General features: G+C 39.8%; 2 protein-coding genes across 6 annotated transcripts in view; one reads left to right on the forward strand and one right to left on the reverse strand.

The window, feature by feature from the left end:
• Window positions 1-10,988, reverse strand: part of pibf1 (progesterone immunomodulatory binding factor 1) — a 200,515-nt gene extending 189,527 nt beyond the window's left edge. For 3 of the 5 annotated variants that reach the window (XR_009512295.1, XM_059970447.1, XM_059970446.1), the window contains exons 1-5: window positions 10,872-10,984; window positions 8,628-8,741; window positions 7,441-7,733; window positions 3,208-3,308; window positions 262-460 (exon numbers count right to left, since the gene is read on the reverse strand). Coding sequence is in view for 4 of the 5 variants with exons in the window: in XM_059970447.1 (XP_059826430.1) it covers window positions 262-460; window positions 3,208-3,308; window positions 7,441-7,692 (552 nt within the window). In the remaining variant the exon portion in view is untranslated. Of the gene's footprint in view, window positions 1-261; window positions 461-2,488; window positions 2,507-3,207; window positions 3,309-7,440; window positions 7,734-8,627; window positions 8,742-10,871 lie in introns of those variants that run through there. The other 2 variants (XM_059970445.1, XM_059970449.1) reach the window with 2 other exon arrangements.
• A 157-nt stretch (window positions 10,989-11,145) lies between these two features.
• Window positions 11,146-13,538, forward strand: part of dis3 (DIS3 exosome endoribonuclease and 3'-5' exoribonuclease) — a 42,808-nt gene continuing 40,415 nt past the window's right edge. Inside the window, exon 1 of the mRNA XM_059970453.1 lies at window positions 11,146-11,484. Coding sequence (XP_059826436.1) covers window positions 11,263-11,484 — 222 coding nt within the window. The 5' untranslated portion in view covers window positions 11,146-11,262. The remainder of the gene's footprint in view (window positions 11,485-13,538) is intronic.

Consider the following 13,538-nt stretch of genomic DNA (forward strand, 5'->3'; position numbering starts at 1 on the left):
CAGTCTATCATTTAACGTATGTATTTCTCAGACTGTCCTATTTTACATTCTCTAGTTTCAATAAAATCAATACAAAAATCAATTCTAAGCAACCAAATTTGCATCTTTCATTTTTTTTCCTCCACATAATTTCAATCCATTTGCACAACTACATTCACAGAAATTATACATGATTGCAGTATAAGGCAATTAAATATTTTCTGCAACACCTCCTTGTGTCCAATGAGGACCTACAGTGACACACATTTTGCTTGTACTTACAGATACATATTCTGGGATGGAAAGCTGATCTTCAGGTCTAGCTTTTAATTCCATGTACTGATCTTCAGTGAGATCCAAATCTCGTAAACTGCGGCGAATGTCACCTGCTCGTTCCTGCAGCTGCTGATTTGTCTGTTCAAGTTGTTTCTGCCTTTCCAAAATACTCTCCATTTCTTGCTTTCTTAGATCATGGCGTCTTCTGCTCCATAAACCAAAATCATCCATTAGCACAGACTTTACTTATCATTCTAAAAAAAGCATGCATTTTGTTTGAGTAAATACATACCTAACATTGACAGTGATGGAACAAAAGTGATTTAATTATCAAATGGAGATCCAAAAATTGCATATTTCTTGCAAATATAATTCTGATTTCTGTTCTTCCAGTTCAGCTGATTAGTTTGAAGTGCACTGAATGTGTCTTTAGGTTAGTTCACAAGTACAATGATTTCTCAACATTTCATTATATATTCAAACATTGTTTTATTACCCCACAGATATTTTGTCTGAGTTGCAAAAAAGAGATGATCATTCATTTCATGAAGGGAGTCACTGCACATTCTCCTGTCTACATCAACAGTGGTGACGTTGAGAGCTTCACTCTCACAAGAGTGAGCATCACCAATAGAACATAGAATAGTACAGCACATTACAGGCCCTTCGGCCCACAATGTTGTGCCAACCCTCAAACCCTGCATCCCATATAGCTCCCCACCTTAAATTCCTCTATATACCTGTCTAGTAGTCTCTTAAACTTCACTAGTGTATCTGTCTCCACCACTTACTCAGGCAGTGCATTCCACGCACCAACTACTCTGAGTAAAAAAACCTTCTTCTAATATCCCCCTTGAACTTCCCTCCCCTTACCTTAAAGCCATATCCTCTTGTACTGAGCAGTGGTGCCCTGGGGAAGAGGCGCTGGCTGTCCACTGTCTATTCCTCTTAATATCTTGTACACCTCTATCATGTCTCCTCTCATCCTCCTTCTCTCCAAAGAGTAAAGCCCTAGCTCCCTTAATCTCTGATCATAATCCATACCCTCTAAACCAGGCTGCATCCAGGTAAATCTCCTCTGTACCCTTTCCAATGCTTCCACATCCTTCCTATAGTGAGGCGACCAGAACTGGACACAGTACTCCAAGTGTGGCCTAACTAGTTTTATACAGCTGCATCAATACATCGCGACTCTTAAACTCTATCCCTCCACTTATGAAAGCTAACACCCCATAAGCTTTCTTAACTACCCTATCTACCTGTGAGGCAACTTTCAGGGATCTGTGGACATGTACCCCCAGATTCCTCTGCTCCTCCACACTACCAAGTATCCTGCCATTTACTTTGTACTCTGCCTTGGAGTTTATTGTAGATTGCCTTTGTCCAGCCATGTGGCCAAGAAAGCTCACCAATGCCTCTAATTCTTCAGGAGGCTAAAGAATTTTGCAAGTACCTATCAATCCTTAACCATTTTTATCAATGCACCATAGAAGACATCCTTTCCAGGTGCATCACAGCTTGGCAACTGCTCTATCTGTGACTGCAGGAGACTTGTAGACACTGCCAAGCACATCATGGAAATCAACCTGCCCTCCAAGAATTCTGTCTATACTTCTTGCTGCCTCAGTAAAGAAGCTGGCAAAATCAAAGACCCCATCCATCCGGACATTGTCTCTTCTCCCCACTCCAATCCAGCAGAAGATGCAAGAGCCTGAAAGCATGGGCCACCAGGCTCAAGGACAGCTTCTATTCAGCAGTTATAGGACAATTGATTGGCTCCCCAGCATAATCAACCTTGAGACCTTGCAACTTCTTGTCTACTTGCAGTGCACACTTTCTGTACACTATTTTGCATTCTGTAACTGTCTTACCTTGTACAGTGATGGTATTGGCTTCACTGTCTGCAAAGCACTGAACACAAAAGGAGATTTTAAGCCCTATCCAATTTAGGTATCCACATGTTCCTTCATTATAGAGAAGTTACACTAACTCAATCTTCTCTTTAAAGACTAGCTTCTATGCCGAGGTCTAGCTGATATTATCTACTACCTGCAGATACTTCAAGTTAACAAAATAGTTGAAACAGTTTATTTTATTTTTAATTACACATTTAAATTTCAACAAATAATTAAAAGACATTTAACATACAGAACGTTTCTGATTTATAAAAGATTTCCAAATTACAGAATACTTAAAGGATTTCCAAACAATTCTTATTAACTAAAAAACATACCAACAAGTGTCCAATAGTTTTTTTCTTTCTGTCACTCTCCTTGTCATTCCTAACAATCCCCAATGTCTTCTAACATTGATACTGTTTTCCTGCAAGTTGACATTAATTTGCATGTGATGTTTTTCCAGATAACTTTGCCTAGACAATGTAATTCACATAAATAGTCCAAAAGCTTCTGGGGACAGAGGTCCCAGACACCCAAAATTAATGCTGTGAGACCCGACTTTCTGAGTACACAACCATCCCATCTATTGGTTGATCAGCTATTACGATGACCATGTTTAATATGCTAAGTGACAAAATCAGTCTGGTCTGCCAACTTCTTTGAACTTGGTCACTATGGTGTAAATAACTTAGCAGGTGTTCTCAGGTTTGATGTAGACCAAATGACATAACCCCAATGTTTTGTGCTGATTACAAGACCTCGGTTTTCCTGTTTAGAACTATTACCAAAGGAATATTGGTTGCAAATCTATCTTTGTCGCAAGCAACTCTGACCCTTTGGAAAGTCATGTTGCTATGCTAGAAAGCAATAAACTTCTCGGGTCCTGGGAAGTGAATATTCGTCACAGTAATGAACCATTGTTATGAAGTGATCTGTACGACAAGCTTTTCAATGAACCTGTGAGAATAGGAAACTTAAATCTAATGAAAACCAAATGTTAATATTTGCACAACTGGATATAAGGATGCTAAATGTTGAAACACAGCAAACTCACCTGGCATCATCCTGCTGAACTTTCAGTTGATTTTCCAAACGGACTTGTAATAATTGTTTCTGGTGAAGAGAATCGTTCAATCGTTCCTCCAAATCTTCTATCTATGTCACAAAGAAACATTGAAGGAGCAGTGCATTTGTGGATGTGTAGATAGAGGGTGGGTGGTCAGGACTGAACTTGGATTGTTCAAAGCAATGTTTCACTGTAAAATTTTAAAAACCCTAAACTCTCTGAAAAGAGGTGAATAACTATAAATGCATCCCTGGTTAACAGGTCCAAAAGCTTACTGGCTATGACCAGCAGTTTCAAAGGGACTGCTCACATTCTGCTCCCAAATAAGAAAAACAGATTTAGGCAGAGTCATGTTATCATATTTCAGTATTAGACATAAAATTTTAGGATAGGGAAACAGGCCCTTCAGCTCAAATCACTCATGCTGAACAAGTTATCCAACTCTGTGAATCCTATTTATCTTTGCTTGGTCCATATCCCAAAACCTTTTTTATCCATGTACCTGTCCAAATGTCTTTAAAATATTATAATTGTATCCATCTCTTCAGTTCCTCTGCCAGTTTGCTCCATAGACACACCATTTTCTGTTTCAAAAAACTGTAGCTCCCTTTTAAATCTTTCCCCACACACTTTGGCCTGAAACCAAAGACTGAGGCTTTTCATTTTATTTGTGCCTCCATGACAGGGATTTATTCCTTGCCTCATCTTGGGCATTCATTCTGTCATTCAATTCACAAAACAAATTATTTTCAATACTGGGAATGGTGTAATTTTTTATTTTACTTGTGTTACTCTCTCACTGTAGGATAATAATGAGTTAGCTATTATCTTGAATTCAACCTAACAGCAACATAACTCTAAAATTATGGAAAATAATGATGAGAAGACCATTACCAAGAAATAAGCATGTTAGAGTAAATATGATTTGGGTAAACACAACACATAAACATTTGAATGTTCTTTAAGGGAAAGCAGCTATAATTTAACTCACACTAGTATCTTAGATCAAAATTGTATTTAAACTATAACAAAATAATACTAATTAATATAAAAGGACCCATCACACACAAGTATATACATTTTATATAAATATGTGTGTGTGTGTGTGTACACATCCTATCCTCGTTATATGCGAGAAAGAACTGATTTAACACTTGAAAAAAAGCTGGAAATTGTAAACAGGGCGATGTCAGGTGAAGGTGACACAGCTCTGGGATGCTACTTCGGCCTGGGTGAGTACATGATCAGAAACATAAAGAAAAATGCTGAGAAAATAAGAAGTGCAGTGATTGATTCATCACAAGCGTCTTCAAAGATTGTTACCAAAGTGCGTAATCCGATTATGACAAAAATGGAGAAAATGTTGAGTTTATACATTGAGCATGAAACAAAGAAAAGAACAACACTTAGTTCCGATCATCTTCGTGTGAAAGCTTTGGAAATTTATAGTCGCCTTTGTTCAGAGGCTAGTGAGGAAGTGTCAAGTGATATTGTTAGCTTTAATGCAAGTAGGGGATGGTTTTCTAAGTTTGTTAATCGTCACAGGCTTCACAACTTAGCCGTGCATGGTGAGCAAGCTAGTGCTGTACCCTCTGTACCCACTACTCTATGTAGTTGCGGGCTATGATAGCTGAGTTAGGCATCACACCAAAGCAGGTGTTTAATGCAGACAAGATCGGGCTGTTTCGGAAGTGTATGCAGAAATGCACTTACGTAAGTAAGGACGGAAAAACTGCGTCAGGTTTCAAGGCAGTAAAGGATAGATGGACTTTGCTTATGTGTTCCAATGCCGAAGGAGACTGTAAAATGAAGCCTCTCTTAGTTCACCATTCACTAAACTCCCGTGCTCTGAAGGGTTTGAGTAATGTACACTCTAGTATGCTAATTTTCTATGATTTATTACATTGAGTATTACCTTAAATTGATGAAAAATAATTGTGGTACTGCTTTTGTGTCATATTGGTATGAAAATGTAAGTTACAGATAAGCATAATTAGGAAGCCCTCCAGAATGCATCCCTGTTTTCTCCATTTAAATAATTATTTACATTATGCGTTGACTGTGAGGAACGTATCCCCCGCATATAACGAGGATAGGGTGTGTGTGTGTGTGTGTGTGTGTGTGTGTGTGTGTACACACACACACAAACATATATACACATTCATAATATACATACATATACATAAACATATACATATCAAGATATATATATATATATATAGAAAACATATACACACATCCATACACCCACACATGTATATAAATACATATCAAAATATTAGTCTGTAACATGCATATAATCATCGGAGCTCATTGCTGCAAAACCAATCTGGTTTGCTTCACTTTGTTTACTCATGGTACTGAAACTGCTTTGCCTGAAAACCCAGTCCAAACGAAACATAAATAAATATCTGCAGCACATCCAAGGAAAAAGGTGTCAAGCTTTCTCCAAAGTCATGCGCTAACTAGCTAACTAAAAGTTATCTGTACATTCTCCATAAGACCACGGTGTGCATGGGAATTTTCCGACAGCAGTACCTGTCTTTCCAAATGGGTTCTGTGAGCATTTCACATGTTTTTCCGCTATGTTTGGTGCCCATTTCCATTCTCCTTCTTCAATCCTGAGCTCTCTGTAGAAAATGAGTCCCCATTCTTTTTCCCTGCGCTTTTGCTAGAATGTTCCCAAGACAAATCCATTGGCTCTTTCAACAAGCTTAACTTATCAATCAAATGAATTTTTAACTTAAACAGAAAAACAATGAAATACTCGCTTGTATAATGTATTTAAAGAAACACTTACTGCAAGAGTATTAAATACCCAAGAGCATAACTATACTAATAAAATAAAGCATGGTTGGAAGCCAATCACTCATTTAAAGATACAGCTTGGTAACAGGCCCTTCGGCCCACACCACCCAATTACACCCATGTGACCAATTAACTCACTAACCCCATGTGGGAGGAAACCAGACTACCCAGAGGAAACCCCACAGTCATGGTGATGATGTAGAAACTCCTTATAGACGGCAGTGGGAATTGAACCTTTGTCACTGGTGCTACAGTAGCATTATGGTAACTGCCACACTACCATGACACCGACAGATATTATAAGAATAAATGAGTCAGCCTAGAGCCCAGGAAACAAATTTATCTCATCTCTATTGGAAATCTTTAATAATTTTATACATTTTTATTAATAATCTCTATTTGATAATACCTGCACCATCAAGTTCAAGAACAGTTACTACCCCTCAATCATTAGGCTCTTGAATAAAAGGGGATAATTACACTCCTTTGCCCATTGAAATGTTCCCAAAACGGATCTCTTTATCTTATGTTCTCATTATTTACTGCTAGTTAATTTATATTTGCATTTGCACAGCTTGTTGTCTTCTGCACTCTGGTTGATCTTTTATTGATCAGGTTATAATTACTATTCTATAGATTTGCTGAGCAGGCCTACAAGAAAATGAATCTCAGGGTTGTATATGGTGAGATATGTGTACTTGGATAATAACATTTACTTTGAACTTTTAATACCCTTTCTATTCGATAGGATATCTAGGGACATAGAAAATAGCCACATAACTGAATTTGTTTTTCTATTTAAACTAAGGAGAAAGAAAAATTGCAAACACAGGAAAATCTGCAGATGATGGAAATCCAAAGCAACACACAGTGTGCTTTTGTTATTATTTCTGAAGCTTCCACCCCCCCTCCCCCCAAAGGCATGTTCTTAGTCCTCAACACAAAAACAATTATGGCAATTGCTTTATGCATTCATCCTTGATAGAATGGGCTTTAACAGTTATATGGAAAGGGAATTTGGCCTGAGTAGCTAATGCCATTGTTCAGACTCCATCTATGGGGCCACCTCATAACTTTCAACACACCCTCCTATTCTTTATCCTATTTTTATGCTTCCCTATAAATATAGCTCCAGCTGTCTTTATTACTCTTTAAGGAAAGTTTCATATTTTATTTCCTTTGCCTTTTCCACCCCTCTCCCAGCCTATCTGCAACTTGAAACCACTTGTCTGCTCACAATTCTAGTTTTGAAGAATGATACTTGAACAGAAATGTTGTCTTCTTGACCTGACAAGTGTTTCAAGCCTTTTCTAAGTTTTTCTCAGAATACCATTTTTCTGATTTTTATTTATTCTTAACAAATCACAATCCAAAGCAATGAAATAGTCTTGAAGGCAAAACTTAACAACTTACTTTTGTGAGATATTCTACTTTCAGGTTGTCAATCACCAAATTTTTTTGTGATAACTCAATCTTCAACAGCTGTAAGTTGTGAAGAAGCTCCTTCCTCTCAATGAGTTGCTTCGTGACTTTGGTTGAAGCTTCTCTCTCTTCTGATGAAGATACATCATCTGTTGGCACGGTTGTTTCCAAACTAATATCCTCAGACTCAAAGGAGCTGGATACATGGGCTTTGTTCTCATCTTTACTCTTCTTTCGAGACATGGTTTTCCTCTGGATAACGTACAGGATGAAGGTGCTGGATTCTAAATACAAAGCAAAGAATTTTGAGCCCTCTCTTCTATAGTGTATTGAGTAATTTAGTAATATTGTAAATATATTGTTTGATTAAATAATTCATTACAGATTATATGTAAAAGCATGCAAATGGCATACGCTATTATGCCACCACATTATATGTGCATTCCTCACTTAAAAAATGAACTAAGTAGACCTGTTTCCTGACACCTTTGTTTTTCTTTCAATTAGTTTTCGAAGTTACAAAACACATCTTCCTCAAAAGTTAATTCAGTCAAACTAATCATCCCTTGATGACTCAGAAAAGAAAGCACATGTAAATAGCACAGTTTTAAAGGAAGTGGTATATTGTCAAGGAAGAGAACACAAAAATCAAAACCAATAAATTGACCAGTTATTATCAAACATTTTAGACCAGCCCAGAGGAGTATCCATCCTTTTAACTCAAAAGATGTAGCTTTAAAGATCAACACTTTTGCCCTTTCCTCGTTGCCTTAAAGGAAGTCTTTTGGAGTCATAGAGCAGTACAACCCTTTGGCCCAACAAATCCATGCTGACCACAGTTATTGGTGGCACATTCTCATATTTTCTAACCCACTCCTGATGGCCTTTGTGTTTGTCAGATGGCCATTGTGGAGTTAGAAGATTAAAAATTTGCACCAATTTCTCAGCTTGCCTGTCCTTGTTGCAGCAGCATTTACGCAGCTGGTCAATGTAATCTGTTCTTTGGTTACACCCAAGATGCTTATCATGAGGGATTTGATGATGGTTTCTCCACTGTGAGAGGGGTTTAATGAGCAACAACTGTGTGATAGGCATATCATCACAAGCCGTAACTTTGATGACAGATTGCAAAATTTTACAGGAATCAAATTCAAATATAGCATAATGTTTTACAGTACCAGCTTTCAGAAGATTGGGGTTCAATTTCCACCGCTGTCTACAAGTTTAGTAAATTCACCCTGTGACTGCACGTGCTTGCTCCTTTTTCCCCCACATTGCAAAACGACACATTTCTGTCCAATTCAAATGACAATACTTTACCGTATGTTATGATGCTTTAATGTATACGTGTCAAATAAACATAAGCTCTCTTTACAAAAATAAACATTTAATCAGACTGGAGCATCTAACAGAGTAGCTAATGAGTTTGGATTCTCTCCTTGTGATGTGCGGGATTCCTCCCTTCATCCCAAAGTGTATCTTAATGTGTGGGTGAGTGACAGTATAGATTTCTTCTACAAATGTAGAGTGGAAGGAGGGCAATCAGCTCACCAATTCGACACCAACACTTTAAAAAACCAACCTGGTTCCTACTGTCCACATTCTGCATCAAAAAGAAATACAGGTTTTGAATTGAACTATCTTTATTGTCATTATACATAGGTACAAAGAAACTCTATTTGACTTCCTCTCAGGCAGCAGATAAAGCGGTAGTTAAAAACAACACAGTAATAGAAAAACAATATTGAATAGATAAGTAGCAAAAAATAAGTTGCATCAGCACCAGAATATCACAGTAATGCACAAAGTGCCGTTAGTGCAAGTATTTGAATCCTTGTGTGTGCTCACAGTTTCAGTTATTGTTCTGTGGGAGTGGTGTGACGGTGGCCACAGCTCTGGGGTAGAAGCTGTTCCTCAGTCTATTTGTTCTGGCTTTTAGTGTCCTGAACCTTTTGCTGGATGGCAGTGGGTCAAACAGGGAGTGGCTGGGGTGTCTGGTGTCTCTGGTTATACTGATTGCTTTCCTCCTGAGTCTGCTGAATAGATGGTGTCCAGTCCTGGGAGCTCCATCCCGGCAATTCGCTGGGCTGCCTTCACCACACGATGCAGGGCTTGTCGCTCAGCGGCTGTACAGCTGGCACACCACACTGTGGCGCTGTTGGTCCGGATGGTTCCAATTGTGCTTCTGTAGAAGTTAAGCAACAACTTTTGTGGGAGTTTGGCCTGTTTCAGCTTTCTGAGGAAGAAGAGTCTTTGTTGTGCCTTTTTTTTTACAAGCAGCGAGGTGTTGGTGGTCCATGTCAGCTGTTTTGACAACATAACTCCAAGGAACTTTAGGTTTTCCACTTTCCACTACCTCCCCATGTATATGGAGGGGGGTGTGTACTCTGTTCTTTGATCTCCTGAAGTCAATGATCGTCTGTTTTGTTTTAAAAGTGTTAAGGACCAGGTCGTTGTCCTGACACCACTCCGTCAGATGATCCACCTTAAGCCTGCAGGCTGTTCCATTCTCGTCTGAGGTCAGGCCAACCACTGTGGTATCGTCCGCAAATTTAATTATGGAGTTGGAGGTGTAGATGGGGGTGCAGTCATGTGTGAAGGGTGTGTAGAGCATAGGGCTCAGCACACAGGCCTGCACGGGGTGCCTGTTTTTAAGATGAGGGTGGTGGAGGTGTGCTTACCAATTCTGACTTGCTGTGGTTTTAAAGAGCATCTTGCACAGAGGAAATAAATGATAAAAGATTCTGAGAAAAGGAACATAATGAAGCAAAGAGAAAAACATAACGTAGATCAATCATGATTCTACTGAAGTGTGACGCAGACCTGAAGGAGCAACTCCTACTACTTATGTTCTTGTGTGCTTCCCAATTTCTTTTCCCTTCTCCCATTGGTAGCCATGTTTTGGACTGGAGAAAGAATTAAGCACTAGAAAGAGGACTAAGCCAATCAATCCTTCATTTCTGCTCTATCATTCAGTAACTTGCCATTATTTACTTACTGATATTTAATTATTTATGGTTTTATATTGCTATATTTCTACACTATTCTCGGTTGGTGCGACTGTAACGAAACCCAATTTCCCTCGGGATCAATAAAGTATGTCTGTCGTCTGTCTGTGGCAGATCTGCTATCTGAATGCCACTACCCAGACTTTTATTACCCTTTTCCTGCCCATTCCAAACTCAGATATCCCCACAAAATTCTTCGCCTTTATTGATTTACAGTCTGCTCGCTCCAGCTTTTCCCCATTGTTTTTTTTCATGTCACCTGGTATACGTAAACACCTCCTCCCGTTAGAACTGCTAACACAGTTGGCCTTCAGCTGTCAGGCACAACACAAGCCCTTAGCAACGTTTGCCGTCCCGGTAACTCCTTTCCACAGGCTCCCACCATTCGCTTCCTAAGCTACTACGCCGACTTACCGAGCACACAGCCGAAGCTCAGCCCTTGCCAACTACTCCAAATTGAAAATGCCGCCGGACGCCAGGGCTCGCCCGCCACCAACAGAACCCCGATAACCGTCACCAGACACAGATCAACAGCACCGCTCCCGGCTCGGAGGACCGCGTCCTCTCTACGGGCAGACCGCATCCCACAGCGCCCTCTGCCCGGGAGGACCACCAACCCACAGCGTCTCTTGCTCTGGAGGACCGCCCCCTGCTGGGAGGACGGTTTCACACAGCGCCCCCTGGACACCGGAGCTGGGCCAGTAAAGGCAAACGTTTCTTCATTTCCGTCGACTGCCAAGTCGGTGCGTGCGGGCAGCGTTATTTTCGATTTGTTCTTTTATTGCGGACTGGAACGGAAGAATCGATGTTAAAAACCAAAACCTTCGTTAAGAAGACGCGGTCTGGGGCAGTACTGAAGATCGTGCGCGAGCATTACCTGCGCGATGATATCTTGTGCGGCTGGCGGCTGTGCGAGGAGTGCGAGGCCCAGGCCTCGGCCTCCCTCAGCGACGAGCCCTGCAGCAGTAGCGAGTTGTGCCCGCAGCCCCATTTCCTACTTCCCGACACCAACGTGGTGCTTCATCAGGTAGAGATAGCGTTGCTGTGCGAGAGGTTGTGGGGAGGAGGCTGAAGGTGGGCAGTCATACAGCAATGAAACAGGTCCATGCCAATTGATCCATGCTGACCAAAGACGTCCATGCAAGCCAGTCCCCTTTGCCCCCGTTTGGTCCATATCTCCTTAAACCTTTCCTATCCATGTGCCTGTCCAGTTTTCAGTTGTAATTTTACCTACATCTAACGAAGAGCTCGGCCCGGGAACTCAACTGTACATTTCCCTCCATAGACAGTATTGAACACGCAGAGTTCCTCCAGTGTTGTTTGTGTGTGTGTTGGTACAGTCTCCTCTGGCAGCTCATTGCATATACCCACTACCCTCTGTGGAAAAGTTACCCTTGAATTCCCTTTTAGATCTTTACCCTCCCACTTTAAAACTGCCTTTTATTATTGCGGTGTGAATGCATTTGGAGTATCGTTTGTAGTTTGGGTCAGCTCAATTTAAAAAATGGCATAATTAAACTGAGGAGTGCGAAGACTTAACAAGGATGCAAGAGATTCCGCAGATACTATAAATTTTGAGCAACACAAAATGGTGGAGGACCTCATCAAGTCGGGCAGCATCTATGGGAGGAAACAAATAGTTGACGTTTTAGGCGTCTTGACCCAAAACGTGGATTACTTGTTCCCGTCCGTAGATACTGCTGGACTTGATGAAATGTTATATGGAGAAGGCTGGGACTTTATACCTTGGAATGTATGAGAATCAGGAGAGCATAAATAGGCTATTCTGCTCCTTCAAGTCTGTTCCTCCATTCCATAGTGGCTGATTTCAAAGTTCAAATGTTGAAAGTAAATTTATCGAAGTACATGTATGTCATCATATGCAACTCTGAGATTCATTTTCTTGGAGGCATTCACAGTACTTACAAGAAACACAATAGATCCAGTGAAATGCCACATCTAATAGTTTCATTTTACAATATTTTTATTCAGAAAAAAAAGATTTACAGAGTGCAACACATAGATACATCTTAACATAAATTGTGTACATTCATATATTGTAATAAAATTGATCAAAATGTTATAACACATAAAGGTATACCACTCTGTAATCAAAAATTTAAAGATAGGTCATACATCATAAAATAAATTTTTTATATATAAAAAAAGTCAACCCCCTACCAACTACCAAAGAAAAAAGCTGATGGATGACAGTGGATAATTAGAAAAAAAAACATATTCACTTAAGAAGAGAAGATAAAAATATACATAAAAGTCTGTGCACTGTTAAACTTTATAAATTGGAAAAGTAATTTAGGAAAGGTCCCCAAAACACATAATAGTTTGAACAAATAACCAATGTGCAAAAAAAAACAAACTGCAAATAGAAAAAAAGAAAAAAAGGAAATAATAATAAATAAATAAGCAATAAATATTAACAACATGAGATGAAGATTCCTTGAAATTGAGTCCATGGATTGAGGAAACAGTTCAGTGGTGGGGTGAGTCAAGTTATCCCCTATGGTTTCATGTGCCTGATGATTGAGAGGTAGTGACTGTGAGTGAACCTGATCGTGCGGGTCTTGAGGTTGCTGTGACTTCTTCCTGATGGAAGCAGCAAGAAGAGAGCATTGCCTGGGTGGTGAGGAGCCTTAATAATGGATGATCTAAAACAGTTTGTCAAAGTTTTAGATGACATGTCAAAATCCCTCTGAACCCCATTCTCCTGCTTTCTATCTGATACCTTTGCTCCCCTTACTAATTAAGAACCTATCAATTTTCACTTTAAATATACCCAACATCTTGGCCTCCACAGCAATAATTCACCACCCTTTGGCTAAAGAGATTTTACAGAAAAATATTAAATCATGAAGGGTGAATGCACAGTTTTTTTTCCCCCAGGGAAGGGGAGCTAAAACTGAAGGGCCTGGATTTGACATGAGAGAGGAAAGAGTTAAAAGGGACCAAAGAGGCAACTTCTTCACATAGGGTGGTCAGTATTTGGAAATAGGTGCCAAAGGTGTGTTTGAGGCAGGTAACTTTGCAGCATTTGAACAGGTACCTGGATGGAAAAAGGTTTAG

Source organism: Hypanus sabinus, chromosome 5 (assembly GCF_030144855.1).
Source record: "Hypanus sabinus isolate sHypSab1 chromosome 5, sHypSab1.hap1, whole genome shotgun sequence".
NCBI classification, from domain to species: Eukaryota; Metazoa; Chordata; class Chondrichthyes; order Myliobatiformes; family Dasyatidae; genus Hypanus; species Hypanus sabinus.